Raw genomic sequence first — 21,282 nt, 5'->3', positions numbered from 1 at the left:
GAAACACGAAGTCTGAGCAGTGTAGGGAAACTAACTCCGACAGCTGAAGTTTGACAACTTTTTGTGATATTCATATATTACTTCGTGCACAGAAAAAGATGTGTTACGGTGACGTCTCTGGCAGGATGTGTTGGCTTTTCTTTGATAGGTATATTTGAATCAAAATGGCTGGCTGAGACTTTAAATAAAACTGTCTGAAGTCGGTCTATATTTAAATTTAAGGGATGAATGTTTTTATTATATTTCCCTGTTGAGAAATAGATCTCATCTAGCATGTATTATGATTTGATGTTAGTTGGGCAATTGGTGTTTGAAATGTTGGACAACTGGAATGTTTCTATGCATAATGAATGGTTTGTCAGCAATGTATTCGGTACAGTAAACAGTAAAAGCAAACAAATGAGGACAAGATAGTCTACACTGGAATTTTTTCTACATGATTGCGAAATGTGAAAGGCTCAGAATTGTTGTGTATATGTAATTTCTGTCAAATATATATGACCTTGTTTGATTTTGTTTCATTTTATTAGGTCGTTTACAAAAAATTGTACATTTTTAATTGTCCAAAATCTTTTTGGCACACTGTGTCCCTCTTAGTTTAGGCAAAACATGAATGCGTTGTGACAAGCTCAGTAAAAACACCTCATTAATATGTTTTATTCAGCACTTCAGAGTAGTTTGGTCTAATTAAAATGGGCAATTTCATGCAGTATGTTTGCGTGCTCCGTGTTTTGCTAGATTTAAGTGCTGATTGTTTGCTATTTTCAAGTCAGTCTCTTCAGATGATGCATTTCTCTATTTCAGTTTTTAATTATTTTATTCGATTTAAAAAAAAAATTTAAGCTCAGTTTTTAGTTAGTTTTCATTTGAATGTTTTAGTTGTAAATTCTCTGTAGTGTATGAGTGTGTATGGATGTTTCCCAGAGACATTGCAGCTGGAAGGGCATCCACTGCATAAACCATATGCTGGATAAGTTGATGGTTCATTCTGCAGTGGCGACCCCAGATTAATGAAGGGACTAAGCTGAAAAGAAAATGAATGAATAAATGAATGTACTGTGAAAATAAAAAAATAATTTAATTGCATTAACTAATCATTTGAAATATATAATTTCTCATAAGTAATATTATTCCTTTTCTACTCATCATAATACATTTTCTTTATTTGTTTATTTACATTTTTGTTTATTCTAAAACCTTTTTCTTTATTATAATCAAATTTTTAATTCTTTTACTTGAATCTTTTTTAATCATATTTTTTTTAACTAGTGGGCTCGCCTTTAGGCGAATTCCACTATTGTTATTATTATTTTACAATTCTTTAATTGAGTCAAATTTCTATTAGTTTCAAACTAATGTATGTTTATTGATTCATCTTAAACAACATAAAATCTGTATTGTGTAAATCTGTATCTTTATACTTATTCTGTAACTGTTTCCACAGTGTAGCTATATTCAGGTGGATTTTAAGGTCTCAAGTGTTATAATTAGAAATAGAATTCATTTGATTCTGTTTTTATTTTATTTTTTACAGTTTAGATCAGGGGTATCAAACTCAATTCCTGGAGGGCCGAAGCCCTGCACAGTTTAGTTCTAACCCAGCTCCAACACACTTACTTGTAGGTTTCAAACAAGCCTGAAGGACTCAATTAGTTTGATCAGTTGTGTTTAATTAGGGTTGGAACTAAACTGTGCAGGGCTTCGGCCCTCCAGGAATTGAGTTTGACACCCCTGATCTAAACTGTAAAAAATAAAATAAAAACAGAGTTTGACACCTGTGGTTTAGAACATTTTTTATTTATTTTTTTTTTTTACAAACCGGCACTTTCTGTACAGTGCTCAGCATATATACAGTGTACTGTACAGTACACCCCTCACAAATCTCTCTTTTGAATTCATATTTTTAATAGGAAGCTATACAGTATATTTGTGCATATACATTAAATTTGTCAGTACTGAAGCCAAATCTGGAGCTTCTCTAACAAAATACAATAACGATCCAAAAACTTGTACAGCTAAATTTATATGTTATAGAAAAATATTAAATACAAATTTAAAAAAGAGGAAAAATCAAGTGAAGCAAAATAGATAGATAGATAGATAAATAAATAAATAAATAAATAAAAAAGTGACAATTTAGCTGTAGGTTGTTATTTCCTTTTGCAATTTTTGCTTGAATTTAATTGTATTCTCTTTCAAGTTCTAAATGCGTTTGGTGACTAAAATATAATTTTAATAAATATATCTGTTTAACAAATCTGTTTTGTTTAAATGCACCAAAATACATTGCTGAGAAATATTCACTGAGAAATTGAGAAAAATGTTCAACAACAACAACAAAAAAAAAACAAGCCATGGTGTCCAAATAAAATATTATATTGAAAAAATAAAATTAACCTTCAAATATTACAGCTACTGTAATATGTCAACACGATCTATATTAAACCAATTTTTACAATTGAATAAAAAGCAGAAATGTAATGATATTCAAGCTAGTTGCTTTTGTAGATCGCTAGTCCACTCACATTTGTTAAGAGAGCTGTTTTCTAAGTGTATCTTCAGATTAACGCCTGTGCTCTGTGAAGGCATATGACAGCAGGAGTTGTCAGTTATTTAAAGAGGCATAGCTGTTGCTTTAGATGAGTTCGGATGTCATCATTAAGGATGAGGAAGTCTCCTATAGGTTTTCCAACACTCCTCTAATCCCCAGACCTGATTATACGCTCGGACCTGATTAAGAACCATAGATTGTGTTTATCTCACATTTATGTCTTTAAAGGACACAGCGCGCGAGCATCAATACAGATAATTGCTTTTAAGCAAATAAGCAATTGAACGATCATTCACGGGCCGAGCGGCTGAGCTGTCCAATCAAGATAGACCTCCGGATTGGCTCCATCTTAAACACCCATTTATATGCAGCCGGTACTGTTTACGTCAGGGCTTTTCTGCCATAGATTTGTGAATGCAGCTGTGCTTACTCATAAGGTCACAAAACACAGCATCGTCAAAGTGTTATTTAGTTCAATTAGCACTTCGTCTGCACTTTGGTAACAAAGGTTTGTTTCTGCCACCTTATTTTTAGCCCAGGATCTGTTGAATGGAGCTGCCGTGGTTTGTTTGACTGGAGCATTTTGCTGGTTGTGCTATCCGTCTCCACTTTTAGACGCCGACCGCTTCTCCTCACGTGTGCCAGACGACAGGCGGTACATTAGTGAAATGCCAACTCTTCATTTCTGCCTCGCTCCTCTGCACATCTGCACCGCTGCATAAATAGCGGCGTTATTATCTGAGCAGGAAATGAAATGCTCTGTACGCTAATGATTTGTTGTGTGATACTCGATGAGAAGTGTCTGGCGGTGGGGGTGAGATATGTGTTATTTTTTGAGAGTGAAAAATTAGGTTGAAGGTGATAGGCGAAGAGTCTTTAGTTGGGGAAGCTCAGATTTATTAGTGTTGGGGAGTGTTGTGTGAGAGTAGTTTGATTGTAGTTTTTTCATGATAGAACACTTTCAGAGGAGTACTATTTAATGCTATTTTGCTTATGCTTCTTGATTTGTTGCGGGTTTATAACCTATACATGCAACTTTAATGGGTCAGGTTCGGGGACCACAGGATTTCATCTCTAAAATTGTTGTTCTATTGGCCTTATCGAACATGGACCTTTAGCATGCACTGGGGCGGTTCTTTGACGAGTGTGACATGGCTGGAATGGGAATCAGCACATCCAACTCTGAGGCCATGGTGCTCTACCAGAAAAAGCTGATTTGCCATTTCCAGGTTGGAGGAAAGTCCTTACCCCAGGTGGAGGAGTTCAAGTATCTTGGGGTTTTGTTCAGAAGTGAGGGAATGATAGGCAAAGCTCTTGATTTTCCGTTTAATCTACAGTCCTACTCTCACCTATGGTCATGAGCTTTGGGTCATGAACGAAAGGACAAGATCTCAGATACAAGCGGCCAAAATTAGTTTCATTTGCAGGGTGGCAGGGCGCACCCTTATAGATAGGGTGAGGAGCTCTGTCACCTGGGAGGAGTTTGGAGTAGAGCCGCTGCTCCTCCACATCGAGAGAAGTCAGCTGAGGTGGCTTGGGCATCTGTTTTGGATGCTTCCTGGACGCCTACCTAGGGAGGTTTTCTAGGCATGTCCCACCGGGAAGAGGCCTCGTGGAAGTACCAGAACACGCTGGAGGGACTATGTCTCTTGGCTGGCCTGGGAGTGCCTCTGGATTCCCCTGGAGGAGCTGGAGGAAGTGTCTGGGGAGAGAGAAGTCTGGAGTTTTCTCCAAAGACTGCTGCCCCCACGATCTGGCCTTAATTAATGAATGAATAATTGATAGATAGATTATTGTAATTTGCTCATCTTTTTTATTCTCAATTTTGCTAAATTGAAACTTCAGAAAGGATAAATTAAAAAATGAAATCTACAAGCAAGGTATGGGTGTTGGATTTATTTAGTACATCCTTTATTAGGCCAGCGGAGTAGCCCAGAATATGAAAGCAAAGTGCTTACTTATGCATTTCATCACATAGAAATTGTAAATAAAATGTTTAATACAGCCTAATGGACAAAGACACTGATACAGTATGTGAGTTTGTGTGTGTGTGTGTGTGTGTGTGTGTGTGTGTGTGTGTGTGTGTGTGTGTGTGTGTGTGTGTGTGTGTGTCCGTAGCCAGCCTAGTAAAAACTGTGTTTCTTTTTTTCTCAAAAAGTTGACCTTTTTTCAGTTATTATGTTCTATTTAATTATAAGGTTTAAAAACTGCATTTTAGTGACATTTTAAGCACAATTTTTAGATGGATTTCGGATTGTCATCATAACCACACTTTTTGATGTACCAAAAACATTTGCTAAATATAAAGAATAGAGAAATATGAAAAAAAAACATATTTTTAGATACAAATTTATTACGTTGTATATCATTAGAAAAATTAAGTTAAAGTTAAAAAAAAAAAAAAAAAAAAAAACTTAAGCATATTGTCATTTATTGGGCAAATAACTGGCCAGCACATTCAACTGTCCTCAGTCAGAATTTGGCCAACTGACATACATTTTTTTAAACAATAATAATAATAATAATAATAATAATAATAATAATAATAATAATAATAATAATAATATTATTATTAATGTAGAGCTTGGTGATTTTTCAAGTCTCTTTTGTAAAAAAAAAAGTACATTTGGACAGTTCATGCCTAACAAAAACAGCCTAATTAATATTAAACTTAAAATGGGCCACTTTTGGTGCTTCAAACCATTTTATTGGTATTTATTTCCTTCAAGAATAAGGTTCAAGATTCAAATTAAAAGTTGAGCTACTTGTAGTGAAAGGTGACTTCACTTTCGTCATATTGTATTTTTTTTTTTTTTTTTTGCACGGCTGCATGTTGGACAAATTAAAAATAACTGTTTGCAGTCATTGGAAGCCTTCTTTGATGGGTCATTTTCACAGTTTATGAAGGGATAGCAGTCAAAATAAGAATAATGAGCTGATGTATGGGGCAAATTCTGGACCTTTTATCAGTGGGGGGTGGGTCTTTCGAACCACCTGAACCACCCTGGCTACGGGCCTATATATATAAACAATACAAGATAAGGCAGCCTTTGCTGCTGCAGCACAGCACGTGACTGCACGTGACAAGTTGCAGGATTATAATAGTTTTAATACCTCATTTATAATCATTGATTTATTTTATCTTTGCCATGATGACAGTAAATAATATTTTACTAGATATTTTTCAAGACGCTTTTATACAGCTTAAAGTGACATTTAAAGGCTTAACTAGGTTAATTAGGTTAACTGGGCAGATTTGGGTAATTAGGCAAGTTATTGTATAACGATGGTTTGTTCTGTAGACTATCGAAAAACAAATTTGGTATTCTCTAAAGTTCCTACAGTAGGAAGGCCCTGAACATTTACTAAAAACATATTTAGAAAACAATTTTTAAACACTTTGAATAAATGCATAAACCTTTAAGTAAAGATTACCGAGTCCTCTGCTTGAATAAGCAAGAACTTCTAATAAAAATCGGTTAATCTTGTTAGCACATAACACTCAAAATATTTTGTTAATCACCACTATTCATTTCAATATTATGTTAACATTCATAAATGGGTCTTATTTTTGTTTGATTAAATTTCTGTGCCTGGTAAATACTGATCCGATTGCAAAAATAATGAATATAATTCAATAGTCACAGTATACAAAACATATATACATTTTTAATTAATTTCTGTTTATTGCTTGACTACTTTTTAAATTGTGCAGCTTGATTTTATTTAATTTTATTTTAATGGAAATTAAGCTGCAGTAAAAGAGGATTCTCTTTAGGGCTGGTAGTTGGACGGCTGTTGGAGGCGCAGTCCGCCTGCTAGTGAGATGAGAGGAAGGGAATGGGAGATTTGATGTATGGTCTTATTCACCTCTCTCACTTTCTCTCCCACTCCCTCGTTCACCCTGTATTCCTTTGTCAGGAACTTGCAGTGTGATCGATTGATTTTAAATTTGTTCAGCCAGGGAATCAAAAGGACTCTTATGAAAAATAGATGTGTTGTTCTCACTTGATCAGATTAACGTGAAGTGAGTGCTGACAGAGAAAAATGAAAATAAGAACTGGACCACACAACTCATTCCTTCTGACACACATACACAAACAGCCGTTCTAAGATGCCTCACTGTTTAAGTGCTGTGGAAATTGCCGATGTGCTGGATTGCACTGGAGCTTAACATCTTGTTCCAGAATTGTTTATCAGAGTAGGATCAAAGAAAGGATGACTCTGACTCGCATTTACTAGACAAGATCCAGCCTCTTTTTGCTTATTTTCTCCAGGAGAACCTCCTGATGCGGATCCACTTCCACATCTCAGACGAGAGCAAGGAGGACATCTGTACGGCCAAACACTGCATCCCACATCAGAAGTTTGCTATGACACTTTTCGAACAGGTTGGTGCGGGATGCTGTCTGCGTTGTATTATTATGTTGTATATATTAAGTCTGACATTTGTATGTGTTTTTTCTCTCTTCCAGTGTGTTTGTAATAATTGTGGAGCCACATCAGATCCTCTCCCCTTCATTCAGATGGTGCACTATATCTCCACCACCTCTCTCTGGTAAGTGGAAGACCATGTTTTTACACCAACAAAACTTTTCAATATGGACATTTTTGCACTTGGAAAGTAATTAGATCTCTTTCTAATCCTACTTAGATGACTTTCTGAGTATTCTTTTTATACATAGCTGTTTTCTAAGTAGATATAGTGAAAAATTGTTCAAGAAATCAATTCTGAAATTTAAAAATGAAAAGTTATTCTCTCTGGAATTGATTCCGTGTTTAGTTTTTACCAACAGATGGGGCTTTAGGGTAGCTTTTACCCATACACTCAAACGCAACATAGGTTGATTTTGAAAACATAGCCCTATATATGTTTCAGCAGATCACGAATTTGTAGCCATAAGTATGTATAGCTGCATTTATTTTTTAAAATGAACACTATGGGGCAGTATGATGCTTTTCCTTTTCACGCTTACCAGCTGACAGCTTCCCTCTGTATGGATGACTTTCCCGTTGTTACTAGTTTGTCCAGTTAGCTTGACATGTACGTCTGTGGACACATCAGCTGTGGCACAGATTGGAGTTGACCATGATGACATTGTTCGAGTTCGGTGAAAACGGTTCCAGAAAGCTCGTAAGACAAAAACAGAAGCCAAAAAATAAAATAAACAAGTAGAAAACAGGGTGAGAATGTGGTAAAATCTGAAAATGGTATAAAAATCTGGCAAGAGCTTTTCCTTTTCTGGATTTTTTTTTAATTGTCGTTTGAGTTTAGGGAAGTGGTGGGTGAGTGGGTCAATCTGTGTTTTTTAAAATACTATTGGTTGGGTTTAGGGAAGGAGGAGGGCGGGTCAGTTGGTCAGTCATTCAGTCAGTCAACAGCGGCCTCTGGTGGATTCACGCAAGAACAGCAGGCATGAATGGCACTCGCGAGAGAAATTTGAGATTTCAAAATGGCCTCTGGTAGATTCGTGAAAACAAAAACTGCAAAAAAAATGTAGCTCCTGGGATGTATTTTGCGGTCTTCAGAAATGTATATAAAGGTACGTTTTCAGAATGAGCCCTGGGTCAAATGCTCATGAGGAAGAGTGCTTGTAGGTTTATGTCACAACTTTAAGACATCTCACTATGAACGCACTTGAAATTCGCTTAAATGTTTTGCAACATTTCATTATGATTAGTTTAGGTATAAGTGGTATTCGTACGGAGTTGAATGCAAGCAGAGTATGGCTGTTTGTAAAGCACAACGGTCCATGTTGTGGTCATATTTCAGCTGAACCACAATAGAGCTTATTTTGAAGCAGAAAGAGATCTTTTCAGGATCTTGTCTGTTTGACAAGATCTTGACAACTTTCACTTAAGGTCTGCACCCAGGTTCTATGATGTCAAAGTACAGTATGTTTAGCTAGTGTAAACAATGTCTACTGGACTCAGGTGTACAACCACGAACTGTACCCGAGTCCTCCTGAAATAGTTTGTCTGGGGTACGGTATGAGCAAAGTTTCATCTGGTTCACTTCTGATACAAATGCAATTGTACCAAAAAACTGAAGTGAACCACCACCTGTACAAAAAACTTTAGTTTTCATAAAGATCATTCGTGTGTGTATGTCTGTGTATTACCTAATGTCACCTTGGCGACAAGCGGGACTTACCCAGTGCAAACACAATAATATCTACTTGACACCTCCATAAACAACTTCTGCAGACATCATGATATGTAATATTTTTGCTGCAGATAGACGCAAGTTTCCCAGAGATGGGTTGCGGCTGGAAGGGCATCCACTGCGTAAAAAAACTTGCTGGAAAAGTTGGCGGTTCATTCTGCTGTGGCGACCCATGATTAACAAGAAAATGAATGAATGAATAGACGCAAGTCGCTCTCTGTATGTTACCAAAACCAAAAGATTCAGTAAAAGCAGAACAACTGTAAATGTTGCAAACATCTTACCATTTTGATGCCTTGACTTTCGTGGCCATCACCTAGCAACAGCTGTACACATAACAGCAGCTTGATGATGAAAGCATTACTGGTGTTAAGCAGGAGAAAAGACAGTGTGAACTCAAACCAGCTAAGAAGGTGGCAAGGAAACAATCAAACTTGGGTTCGGACAAGGAATCGAACCAAGTATGCAAGCACCCTCAAACAAACTGCTTTGATAAAGCAATCACTCCATTTTAATCTTGCAAAGTAAACTTTAGTTTTATTTAAACTTGCAAAGTATGAATCAATCTACCTGAAAGCTACACACAGCTCAATATTTTACTTAAGAGCCCTGTGAAAATAACACCAATAACAACCTTCAGTTTACACCTCAGATTTTGAGCCATTTTGCCACTTGCACTTAGCTGTGTTTTGGTTCACTTCGCCTCATGTTGCAAAAATGATGTACACTCTTGCAGTTGAGGGTGATCTATTGGGACTTGGTGGGGTGTATGCCATTTAGCACTGGAAACGAACAAGTGTGGCTCTTTTGTCACTTTGATGTTGAGTGAGGGATTCGATTTACACATCAGACTGGGAACTGAAGGTAAGGAAGCCTTCCAGAGTGTTTATCGGATAAGTGAGCCACCAGCTCCAGCTGAATGCTAACGCCGACCTGCTGGGCTGGAATGAGGCTCTATATCATGGGTTATTAGCTGTCATCGTACATATCAGACCCGTGAGAGCCATCTGCTAGAGCTATGCACAGGAAACGTGCCCTTCGCAAACCCCTCCCTTACGGCCCGTTTCACTCTCTTTAGTGTTATACACACTGGCAACCTTCATCTGCCATATTTTTTTTTTACGTCTTTTCCTCTATTTATCCCCTATATCCTCATGCATAAATCTCACATACATGCGCGTTCACCTACACTTTTCACTTGCTGTAAATGGTCTGACCTGCCGTATTTCATTTTGAGAGCTCTACAACCCATCTGATCTTTGGACCATGATAAGATCATTTCTCCTGTGAGGAAGTGGACCACTGAGGACACAGACAGGACATTAACCATCACTCCCGGTGAAATCGTATTCCAGGTCCCTTCATTATGCCCACTCTATAGGCTATCAAAAAAAAAAAAGCATCTTAGCCATCTGAGGTTTCCATGATTGCGCTTTCTTATTTTATTATGCACTATCAAATAAGAGCAACTAATGTGCCATCTGTCCGACGGTATGTGCACATAATTTTTTTATGAATAATTGCACAGAAAGGTCACATATTGAAGCAAACACACATACACACACATTTGTACAGCTATCTTTATGGGGACGTACCATAGATGTAATGATTGTTATACAATCTAAATTTAGTTCTAATTTTCAGCAAAAGAATAAATGAACAATAAAAATGAAGTGTGGTCAAAAACCTGAGTTATATCCAAATACACATGCTGTGCCCCATATGGTCTAAAACCTGACAGGTGGGCAAATCTAAGCTTGTTTTTAATAAAACAAATATAAATATGGATATAATAAATAATACTGCTAATAATGATAACATTATGCAAAAGCAAATTGTTATGAATGAACTAAAAAAGCCTCCGAAGATGAAGAAGGCATGAAGGCAGTGGTTTTTAAATTTATGTAGGCTAGAAAATAATATGTTTTGTAATATTTTAATCCTTTATATTTATATCATTTATATATATATATATATATATATATATATATATATATATATATATATATATATATATATATATATATATATATATATATATATATTTTTATATATATATATATATATATATATATATATATATATATATATATATATATATATATATATATATATATATATATATATATATATATATATATATATATATCCTTATTATATCCTTTATATATCCTTAATATTTTAATTATTTTTCATTTGTAAAAATATTTGCGTTTTGCTTTACATCTTGTGTGTATTAAGCAGTGTGTAAGCGAGGCGCATTACTAACGTGCTCAGCACTTGACTTTAGACGGGCTTTGTTTTGGTCTATCGAAAAATCTATTATAGTTTCTCAAAATAGCAACGCGCCAGCAATGCACCTCAGAACGCCTTCCTTTTTAGACCAGAACGCCTATGGTCGCACATATGAGCGCAAATGCATTTGCTATTTAAACAACGTGACTCTTGCGACTCTTGCGCCAAGCTGAAACTAGCAAACAACAATTGTGTCGCGCCTTGCGCCACATTCTGCCATGTGTATGATAGGGCTCTCAGAGTTTAACTCTGCTGATAAGACATCATTTGTCTATTGTGTTTCAGGTTATGATTGTAGCCTCAGTGTGATGAATTCTATTGACACAATTTTGCATCATTCAGTAATTTATTTCCTTTAAATAGTTTTAAATGGTTGAGGATTGACTACATCTTATTCCATATCTTATCTCATGAGAATGCAGGTCAGGGTGTTCATTGATTTTTCTCAACATAAATTATGCAAAGTTGGATTTTAGAACCCCATGAAGCCATTCAATGATCTGTTCAGACAGTATTAGGACTAAGGAAAAAGGTAATATTTAAAATACCCCTCACTGATTTCAATATCAGACATAAAAGTCAACCTCCAGATCTGAAAATGGTAATTGGAGTCTCCTGCAGATGCAAAGTTTACACTATGGTTTGGTAAATTCTTCTCAACCTTTAGCATTTTAACACAGCTTGTTGTCTTTGTTCTGCACACACACATAGGCAGAGTCTCTATCATATCTTATGGGCACACACATCCTCAATTCGCAGTAAATTGTGAGCATTGCCACATGGCCGTATGGCAGTAAATGATAGTACAATGTGTTCCTTCACTCCTAGTGGATGCGTATATCCCGTACAGCCTTGGAAAATCACACAAAATGAACACACACTCTCAGCGGGGAGCCACGTCTACACACACACACAAAAACACACACACACACACACATCAGAAAACAAAGACTAGGGCAATATGCTCAAAATCCTAACTCAGTGTTTTTTATCTAGAAACAAAGCTGCTAAACCCGGCTCACACATATTGCAGAAAACAATGAAACTCCTAGGTTTTAGACACTGGAATGGATCTGATTTTTTTTGTAACATCATGCAGTTTGTAACTCATCCATAAATTGTGCAGATAGTTCATATTAACATCAAGTGTCACTCTCCAAATGATGATATTCATAAGATTTATGATGGTGGTGGCTGATATAGATGGATGGATATGCAGGGAACATGTCAGAAAATAAAAAAATGATGCCAGCCACCCCCTTAACAGCGTTGAATATGATGAGCTGTAATCAGAGACTATAAACACAGAATGCTAAACAAAGTGAAGAGCAATTCAAGGTCAAAGTGGCTTATATAATGATTTTTTGTATATTACCTGCATAATTACATACATAATGTAGCATTGGTTAATCCATCTGCATAAACCTGCCTTAGTTTGTAACAGATTTGCGCTATGTCAGCGTATTGTTTTCATTGGCTGAATGTGAAAACATCCAGTTCAACATTGGTTCGAGTTTGGTTCATGTTGTTGTCACGTTGAGATGATGCTGTTTTCTGAGCTGCACTTTGCATGCACTTCAATAGAATAATTATACTAATAGCCATTATAATATCAACATTCACTTTAAGTGGTCGACCAGTAACATCAGACTGAGCCATCTGACCAATCAGAACAGAGTAGGTGCTTGAAAAGGGAGATTTAGAGTAAAGATGTTTGAACTGCAACGTTTTTAGAAAAAAAAAAAAGAAATGAAACTTGAATGAATGTAAAACTAATGTAGGAGTCAGTATGTTTGCATTTAAAAACAACATATTAAACATTTCAGTAAAGCACTCTGAATAATGCTGAAAGCAAGTCAGCGAGAAAAGGGTAGGCTTGTCTGTTTGATCTAAATTAGTGTCTGTGTATAGGTTGTATTTAGCCTCGAAGGCTCTGTCTTGGCACATTTCCTCCACACAGACATGCTGACAGACGCTTCATGTGTGCAGATATGCTGCATGTCAAATGGATGCTATCACGCTTTGCTTAAGGAAACAGTAGCCAGTAAAGTACGCAGATTTCTGTGCAAGCCTGCGGCTTTTGTCCTGATGGAGACCATGTGGAAATGGAACGAAAAACAAGAGCTGCTACATTAGTTTCTGATGTCTTCCAGGGAAAAGTAAGCTAGTGATGGTATTTAACATTCATGTAGACTTAAGGGTGCAGCTGAATAAAATGTGTAAATACTTAGTAATATACTTTCCATTAAAGTTCACCTTTAAAGAGATCCTATTGTTCACAAGATGTAATATAATTCTTAGAAATCTTTGCAGTTTCAGCTCAAAATGCCTCTCAAATCATTCTAAAACTTGATAAGTTCAGATCACATAAGCATTTGTGGAAACAGCACTCAAAATATTTAATTAAACTTAGGTAAGCATTAAGTTAGTGCAAGTTTATTTATTAGATTTTTTTTTAAACTAAACTAATGTAAATGAGCTGCTTCTCCCAACCACCATTAAAGAAAAGGGTCATCACAGCACCCACAATTGCTACTTACCTGTAGTCAGGGGGTTCAGGTGGTTCGAAAGACCCACCCCTCACTGACAAAGGTCCGGAATTTGTCCCAAACATGAGCTAATTTGTCCTATTTTGACTGCTATGCAATCATAAATAGTAAAAATAAACCATCAAAAAAAGGTTTTAAGACCAAGCAGAATCCTCTGTTGGCTGTGGCTTCAGTGTGACTTCAACTATCAGTTTTAGCCAATGCAAACAAGTATTTTTCATGAGATCAACATCCATTGTTGTTATCCATGAATTTTCAAATATACTTTTTTTGGTTATGATACCATCCGACAGTCTATTTCAGCTAAAATAGTGCTTAAAACGTCACTAAAACGCAGTTCATAACTATCATAATTCAATAGTAACCTTAATGAGGCTTATAACTGCAAAAAGGTCCACTTTTTGAGAAAAAAAAAAAGATCCACCCGGTTTCACCTGGCTGGCTACGGGCCTGTTTGTGATGTTTGTGAATTGTATTCAAATTCTATAAAACATACCTTTGAAATGATCAAAAGTTCAGATTCAGATGTAGTTTTAATTTATTTATAATTCTGCATCGAGTGCATGCGGTTGGTCCGGCATAGCCTTTGCACAGACTCATACCCTTTGTTGTACTTTAACGCAGATCCTGATGCGCACCTTTTAAAAAATGTACTGGAACTACTCTACACATTGCGACAGCACAGAGTGTAAGATCTATGATTGGCCGAGAGGAGAGGGAATGGAACGAGGCCAATGGTGGGAGTGTTTAACAAGTCTCAAGTCCTGTGGAGCAGCTCTAGATTTACTTTTGTTTTGTGTTTATTTTATGAGCAAATTTATTGAGTGTTCGCCAGTTCCTACCGTTTTCTTCCCAGAATGAGTGTGAGTTTAAACTACTGTCTCATTTTTGTTGTAAACTCAAAACACTGGCAAAGACACTTGACACAGTGGAACACAGAAATATAGAGCACATTATTTATCAAAATTTGATGTAGCATACAGTAAAACTGAATAACCTATAAAAAAGTGAATTGCTGTGCAGGAATTTAATTGAAAGTAACTGAAATAATTTATGGTCATTCACTGTATAAATTAAGGAAACTTACTGTTAATCATATAGCATAATTTTACAGTAGCATTTTCTACCAACAAATAATTGCCTTATTTTTTTAAAAGTTTTTAGTTAGTCTGTGGGGTAACAACAAGGAAAAAATCAGCATGAGGTGAAACTCCTGACATATGTTTTTTTTTTTGAGTGTGAGACATGAAATATGTGCATAGATAGCCAGCTATTAAACAATGTGTTGATCAAGCATTAAACTAATGTCTTTTTTGTACAAAGAAACATAAGGTTATGTCACAAGTGCACAAGTTTACATAAATATGTTGGTTATTATATTATGTTGATGAATGTAAACAGTTAATGAAGAAATCTAATAAACAGTGTAAACATATTAGATCTGTGAAATCAGCTTTGTCAGAATAACTTAAATTCTGGATACTGCGATGTGTTCATTCCCAAGAGAAAATCAAGACTACAATCAAGAATTTTGAGAGAATTTAGAAACAGCACTTACTGAAATCAAGAATTACTCCCTTAGGACTGAAACTTCATGCTTTGTAACTTTGCAGATCCTTTTCTTGCTATAGGAAGCCGAAATGTATATTGTGGGTAAAACTGTGTGTATAATACTGTCAGTGTTGTTAATACTGGTGCTTGAGGACACGTCTGTCTCTTATTCTCTCTGCTGCAGTAACCAAGCGGTGCGAATGCTGGAGTGTAAAGAGAAGCCCACCCCTGACATGTTTGGAGAGCTTCTCCGCAACGCCAGCACCATGGGTGACCTGCGCAACTGCCCGGTGAGTTGTCTGTTGTCTTTGCTCAGCAACTCAATATAATCTTTATAACTCTATTTTTTAGTTTCACTGTGTTTGGTATAAAGCATGTGAGTGGGTCAGTTGGTGATAAACACGTGAAAAGGAGGCAGCATTATAAACACTGTAGTGACTGGCTTTCTCTTGAGACTATTTACTTTTATTAGACAAACAAACAAACAAAATATGGGCGGCATGGTGGCTTAGTGACTAGCTCCATCACCTCACAGCAAGAAGTTCGCTAGTTGGAGTCCCGGCATTTCTGTATGGATTTTGCATGTTCTTCCTGTGTTCGCTTGGGTTTCCCATGGGTATGAATCCGAGAGTATATGGGTGTTATCAGTACTGAGTTTCAGCTGGAAGGGTATCCGCTGTGTAAAAAATATGCTAAGATAGTTGGCAGTTCATTCCACATATCAGGCGACCCCTGATAAATAAGGGACTAAGCCAAAGGAAAATGAATGAATGATAGAAAAAAAATCTGATTGCTAGAGCAAAGACCCTGTGGACTAGGGGTGACACTTTCCTGTATTGTTCACTAAAAAACTAATTTAGTGAATTATTTACAAGCTATCCAAATTACATTTTACTTTAGTAAAAAAAAAGAAAGATATTTTTTGTTGCTATTTTGGTCCTTTGCTATTTTTAAAATGCAAACTAAATGCTTACAGCACTTTGAGAGTTAAAAAAAAGAACCATTAAGGTCTCATAAAAAAAAAAAAAGATAATTTGTGCAAGTCAATTATCCATAAAGGATAACCACCCAAAGATGGCCCATTTACATTTTTAGGGAAATAATCCCTTTTTAAACTGAATGAATTGATTATGTTCTTCAAAGTAGAAGTGTTTGTTTTTGCGATTGTTTTAGAACTTCCACTTCAGCAGCCTATAGGAGAAATGATCAGAATAATAAATTGCAGAAAACAATCAAATTACTTGCTCCACAAACTGTTTGGATGACTATACACTACAGACAAAGCAGAATCATTTAAAAAGAAAATATCAGTTTGTAACATCAAGCAGCGGAGCGAGCTGTTTTTAATGTCCAATAATGTATGGAAGTGAATGAGACCGAAAGTCTCGAGACGAAAAGATTCAAATGGCTGCGCCAGCTCATACACGAAGAATAAGGTGAATAGGATATCAGCATAAATAGAACAATTAATAAACAATAAATTATAAAATGTTTAGATTTTAAATTTTAATTTACTTTTAAAACATTCTGAATGAAATAGTAATAATAATAATTATAACAATTCATTTTTTGTTCCAATTAGTTTTTTCTGCTTTTTTATGTGCCAGCCCAGCTCCATGAAGCAAAATGTTCTGTAGAAATGTTTCAATATTTAATTATTTAGCTTTTTTATTTGATTGCATTTTAAAACATGAATGAAATAAAAAGTTTTATTATCAGTTTATTTTATTATTTTGAGTCAGTATTTTATTTTACATATACATTTTTTATTGGTTAAATGAATTAAAAATATTTAATTTTCTTGATCAGTCAATTTAAAACCTTATATGTTCTTTTTAACTTTTTTAAAAATATACCAAACTATACTATATACTAAAATATAATTATTTTTTCTTTGGCTTAGTCCCTTTGTTCATCTGGGGTTGCCACAGCGGAATGAACCGCCAACCTATCCAACATATGTTTTACACACCCATACACACTTATTCACACACAAACACTGCAGCCAATTTAGTTTATTCAATTCACCTATAGTGAATGTCTTTGGACTGTGTGGAAAACTGGAGCACTTTGAGGAAACCCAGGTGAACACGGGGAGAACATGCAAACTCCACACAGAAATGCCAACTGACCCGGCTGGGACTCAAGCCAGCGACCTTTTGCTGTGAGACAACAGTGCTAACCACTGCGCCTCTCTCCACAGAATATGTGATATGGTCCCAGAACATCCTAATATTCACCATCCAAATTTAAATCCAAGTTACACTGGACGAAATCAAGTGATGCCTACGTTATTTCAATAATGTCACTTTCTTACATTTGAATTTAAATTTTGCTCATTTACTTGATTTTCAGTCGACTGATTCCACCGCAATGATTTTTAAGCCACCCAGACACTCTCATTTAAGCTCTGCTGCTCACGTGGAAGCATAAAGACCGTCTGTTTTTCACCCGAGAGAGAGTCTTTTGCTCACTGCTCTTCTTCTCTCTGTAGACGGCAGGCCCCCATCACAAACACACACACACACACACACACATGCATGCAGTCGTGCACTATTACACACCAGCTGCTGATCAGCTCTTACCACACACTGCGCTCCTTCACCCCGCCACAGGAGGCATACGATTTCATCATCCGAACACACTGCTGCATCATCCAGTGCTCTTCCCAAGAAACCCATATCAGCTTTGGATTAAATTCAATTCAAGTCTATTTGTATAGATCTTTTTGTGATACATATCATTTCAGAGCAGCTTTACACAACAAATGTTTCTAATTTTCAATTAAGGGTAATGTGGTTATTATTAGAGGTTACTGTGTCATAGCATTATCCGCATTGCAGAATTGTACTGTTTTAGGATGATACAATCAAGCAGTAGGTACATGCAGCATTTAAGCAAGATGAAGATGGTTATTTTCACCATTGTATTCTGTGATCATGATTACAATGTAAGGACCTTTGCAAGTTGATTTAGTGTTGGCATCGTTATCTCTTGTTATGTCAGGATGGGTATCCTGAGGTAAAAATAGAAAGCAAATAGGATAGGATAATTAGTGTAGCTGTTGTTCATGACATTTCAAGCAAACATAAACAGTTATTTGGTTAAATATGGCTGTAGTATGGAGGAATAATATGCATTTTATGAAAGTTAGACCTTGAGATGCATCTTTACTTAAGGTTTAGAGGGCTAGTTTACCCAAAAATGATTAATTACTCTTATTTTATGCGATGAAATTAGATGAAATCCTAGAGCTCTTTCATCCTCCATAGACGGCAACAGTCATAAGACGTCAAGAAAAACTTTAGTGGTTCAACTGTGATCATATGGAGCACCAAGAGCAATTTTATGGACCAAAAAACCCAATTAATTAAAAAAAACACAGTAGTAACATAATTAAAAAATTGTAACCCTTTAAAGTTGTACAGAATGTGTGTTTCCATATGATGCTTAAAATTGTGAATTGAAGATATGCTTAATGAAAATGCTTGGATTGTCAAAAAATGCCCATTTGTTCATAAAATATTTGCATTTACATAAGGTGGCTTTTCAGGCAATTTGAAAATGTAAACTTTCAGAAAATGGTTTTAAATTCATTTATGTATTAACAGGTTTACATGGCATATATAAAAAGTCATAAGATCATTCTTAAAAGATAAGTATCTCTGCACCAAAGATGAGACTTCCTTCATCAAACTTCTTCCTTAAACATAAGACAAATTAAAAATAATTTACAGAAATATTTCAAGAGGGCAGCACAGTGAAACCGTGGGTAACACAATTGCCTCACAACAAGAAGGTTGCTGGTTTGAGCCTCGGCTGTGTTAGTTTGCATTTCTGTGTGGAGTTTTTGTTTTTTTTGTTTTTTGTGTTTGTGTGGGTTTCCTCCGGGTGCTCCGGTTTCCTCCACAAGTCCAAAGACATGTGCTATAGGTGAATTGGGTAAATTAAAATGGCCATAGTATATGTGTGTGTGAATGAGATTGTATGGGTCTTTGCCAGTGATGGGTTGCAGCTGGTAGGGCATTCGCTGTGTAAAACAAATGCTGAATAAGTTGGTGGTTCATTGCACTGTGGCGACCCCTGATTAATAAATGGGCTAAGCTGAAAAGAAAATGAAAAATATAATATCTTAAGAATCCGAGCAATAGTTGGAAGCAGACATGAAGGAGAAAAGCAAAACCACATTTGTGGCCTCTCACAAGTACAGGGCGCTTGCCTTGCTATCAATGCCTGGTTAATGTTACCCATGTCTTTTTGCTGTAAATTTTTACGGACATTTTAAAAATACCACAAACATTTTGTGCAAATTTATAATGAAATTCCTGGCATGTCTGAACTCAAAAATGCTCTTCCTCTTTTGTGACCTTTGCAAAAGATTTTCATCCATGCCTTCATTTTTTTAATGATTTTGTAAACATTCATTTTAATATACAATTGATAAAAAAGCATTTTGGTTTGATTTTTAAAATGTAGTTAAATGAAATTGTAGTTGAATTATGATTATAATGATTATTTTTTGTTCCAATTGTTTTTAAACAATGCCAGCCCAGCTCCCGAGTCAAATTGTTCTGTAGAAATATTTTAATATTTAAATATTTTATTTGATTTTGTTTTAAAACATTTATTTTCTTTTTGGGTTAGTTCCTTTATCACTCAGTGATCGCCACAGCGGAATGAACTGCCATTTATTTTAAAACATTAAATAAATAAATAGCTTAAAATATCAGGTTTTTAAAATAATTTTAGCCATTTTTCTCCATTTATGTGCTTTTATATTGTTTAAATTAATTAAATAATTTTACAACATGGATGTCTTGCTATCAATGCTTGGTTAATGGAAACACTGTTCTTTTGCAATTGTTTTTTATTGACATTTTAATAATACCAGAAAACAATTTATGCAGATTTGTAATGGAAAATTTCCTAACATGTCCGAGCTCTGCAAATTTTCAGCAAGGCTATTCTAGAACATAATTTATTATTTATATCTTATGGTATATAAGCAATGGATTTCCTTTTGCTGTCCTAAGTTTTCCTACATTTTCAGTGTTTTTCTGACTCTGGAAGTTCCTGAAATGGCTCTATTGAAATGCAACTGGGATCCCGGTGTTCTGCAACATCTCTGCTCTTTAGTTGCTTAGTGGCCTGGCCCTGAAAGCATGTGTTTGTCTGGATTGCCAGCACTTGGCAGTGCAGACCACAGAGCCGAGGCGAACAATAAACTCTAATGGGGCACTGTGTGTTTGTCCCAAAGCTCATCGCTTCTGGCTGTTCATTGGCTGTGTATTTGTCTGCGATGGAGTGATTGAGGCAATGAGAGAGAGAGAGTGAGAGAAAGAGAGAGAGAGAGAGAGAGCTGGGATCTTTGTCTAATTCCTTCCTGCTCAGGTCTGGTGCCAGCCTTGTGCCCACTGCACAAAAGCAGTGCCCGGCTAGCTTTATTTGTGTTAAGGGAAGAGGTCAAGCTGGCAGTGGTGCCCGTCTCCATGCCTGTTTCCGTGTGTGTCTGCCAAAGCTCTCGGCGGAGGGCGGTGACTCAAAGAGCACAGCTAGAACATTGGGTGCTGAACAGAAGGCCCTGCTGGACTGCGCTGCCCCGTTTGAAGAGCTCCTTTCATCTCTACTTCACCTTTTTCTTTGCCTCTCTCTCATACACACAAGCACATCTGATTGAGATTAGAACTGTGTGATATATGGACATCAAATTGATAGCGCAAAATGGAGGCGTGGAGTTGTCCGATTGTGCAGGCTGCAGTTTGAGTAAGTGAACACAGTATAGTGTTTATGGTGTGGGTAGTTCTTGATGCAGTGTTTAAGAGTTTCTGAACAGCTTGGCTCTTTTACTACACATTGTGTGAAAACACAGTGACTTCAGTGACTTAAAAATACAGTTTGAAATTTATGAACTTAATAAGAAGTTAGACGTCATAGTGGCACCATGGGTTGCACGATCGCCTCACAGCAAGAAGGTCACTGGTTCAAGCCTAGGTCAGTTGGCATTTCTGTGTGGAGTTTGCATGGGTTTCCACCGGGTGATCCGGTTTCCCCCAGTCCAAAGACATGTGGTACAGGTGAATTGGGTAAGCTAAATTGTCCATAGTGTATGTGTGTGAATGAGTATGTATGGATGTTTCCCAGTGATACGTTGCAGCTGGAAGGGCATCCGC

At 36.3% G+C, this 21,282-nt stretch overlaps 1 protein-coding gene across 29 annotated transcripts in view; it reads left to right on the top strand.

Annotated features, from left to right (window-relative positions):
• Positions 1-21,282, top strand: part of usp54b (ubiquitin specific peptidase 54b) — a 189,847-nt gene that overhangs the window by 126,243 nt on the left and 42,322 nt on the right. For all 29 annotated transcript variants that reach the window (XR_012388023.1, XR_012388022.1, XR_012388019.1 and 26 more), the window contains 3 exons: positions 6,829-6,942; positions 7,027-7,109; positions 15,297-15,402. Coding sequence is in view for 14 of the 29 variants with exons in the window: in XM_073918497.1 (XP_073774598.1) it covers positions 6,829-6,942; positions 7,027-7,109; positions 15,297-15,402 (303 nt within the window). In the remaining 15 variants the exon portion in view is untranslated. The remainder of the gene's footprint in view (positions 1-6,828; positions 6,943-7,026; positions 7,110-15,296; positions 15,403-21,282) is intronic.

The sequence above is a fragment of the Danio rerio genome, chromosome 12, assembly GCF_049306965.1.
Source record: "Danio rerio strain Tuebingen ecotype United States chromosome 12, GRCz12tu, whole genome shotgun sequence".
Taxonomy (NCBI): Eukaryota; Metazoa; Chordata; class Actinopteri; order Cypriniformes; family Danionidae; genus Danio; species Danio rerio.
Note: the sequence above shows the minus strand (reverse complement) of the source record. Positions and strands in the feature narration are given on the sequence as shown.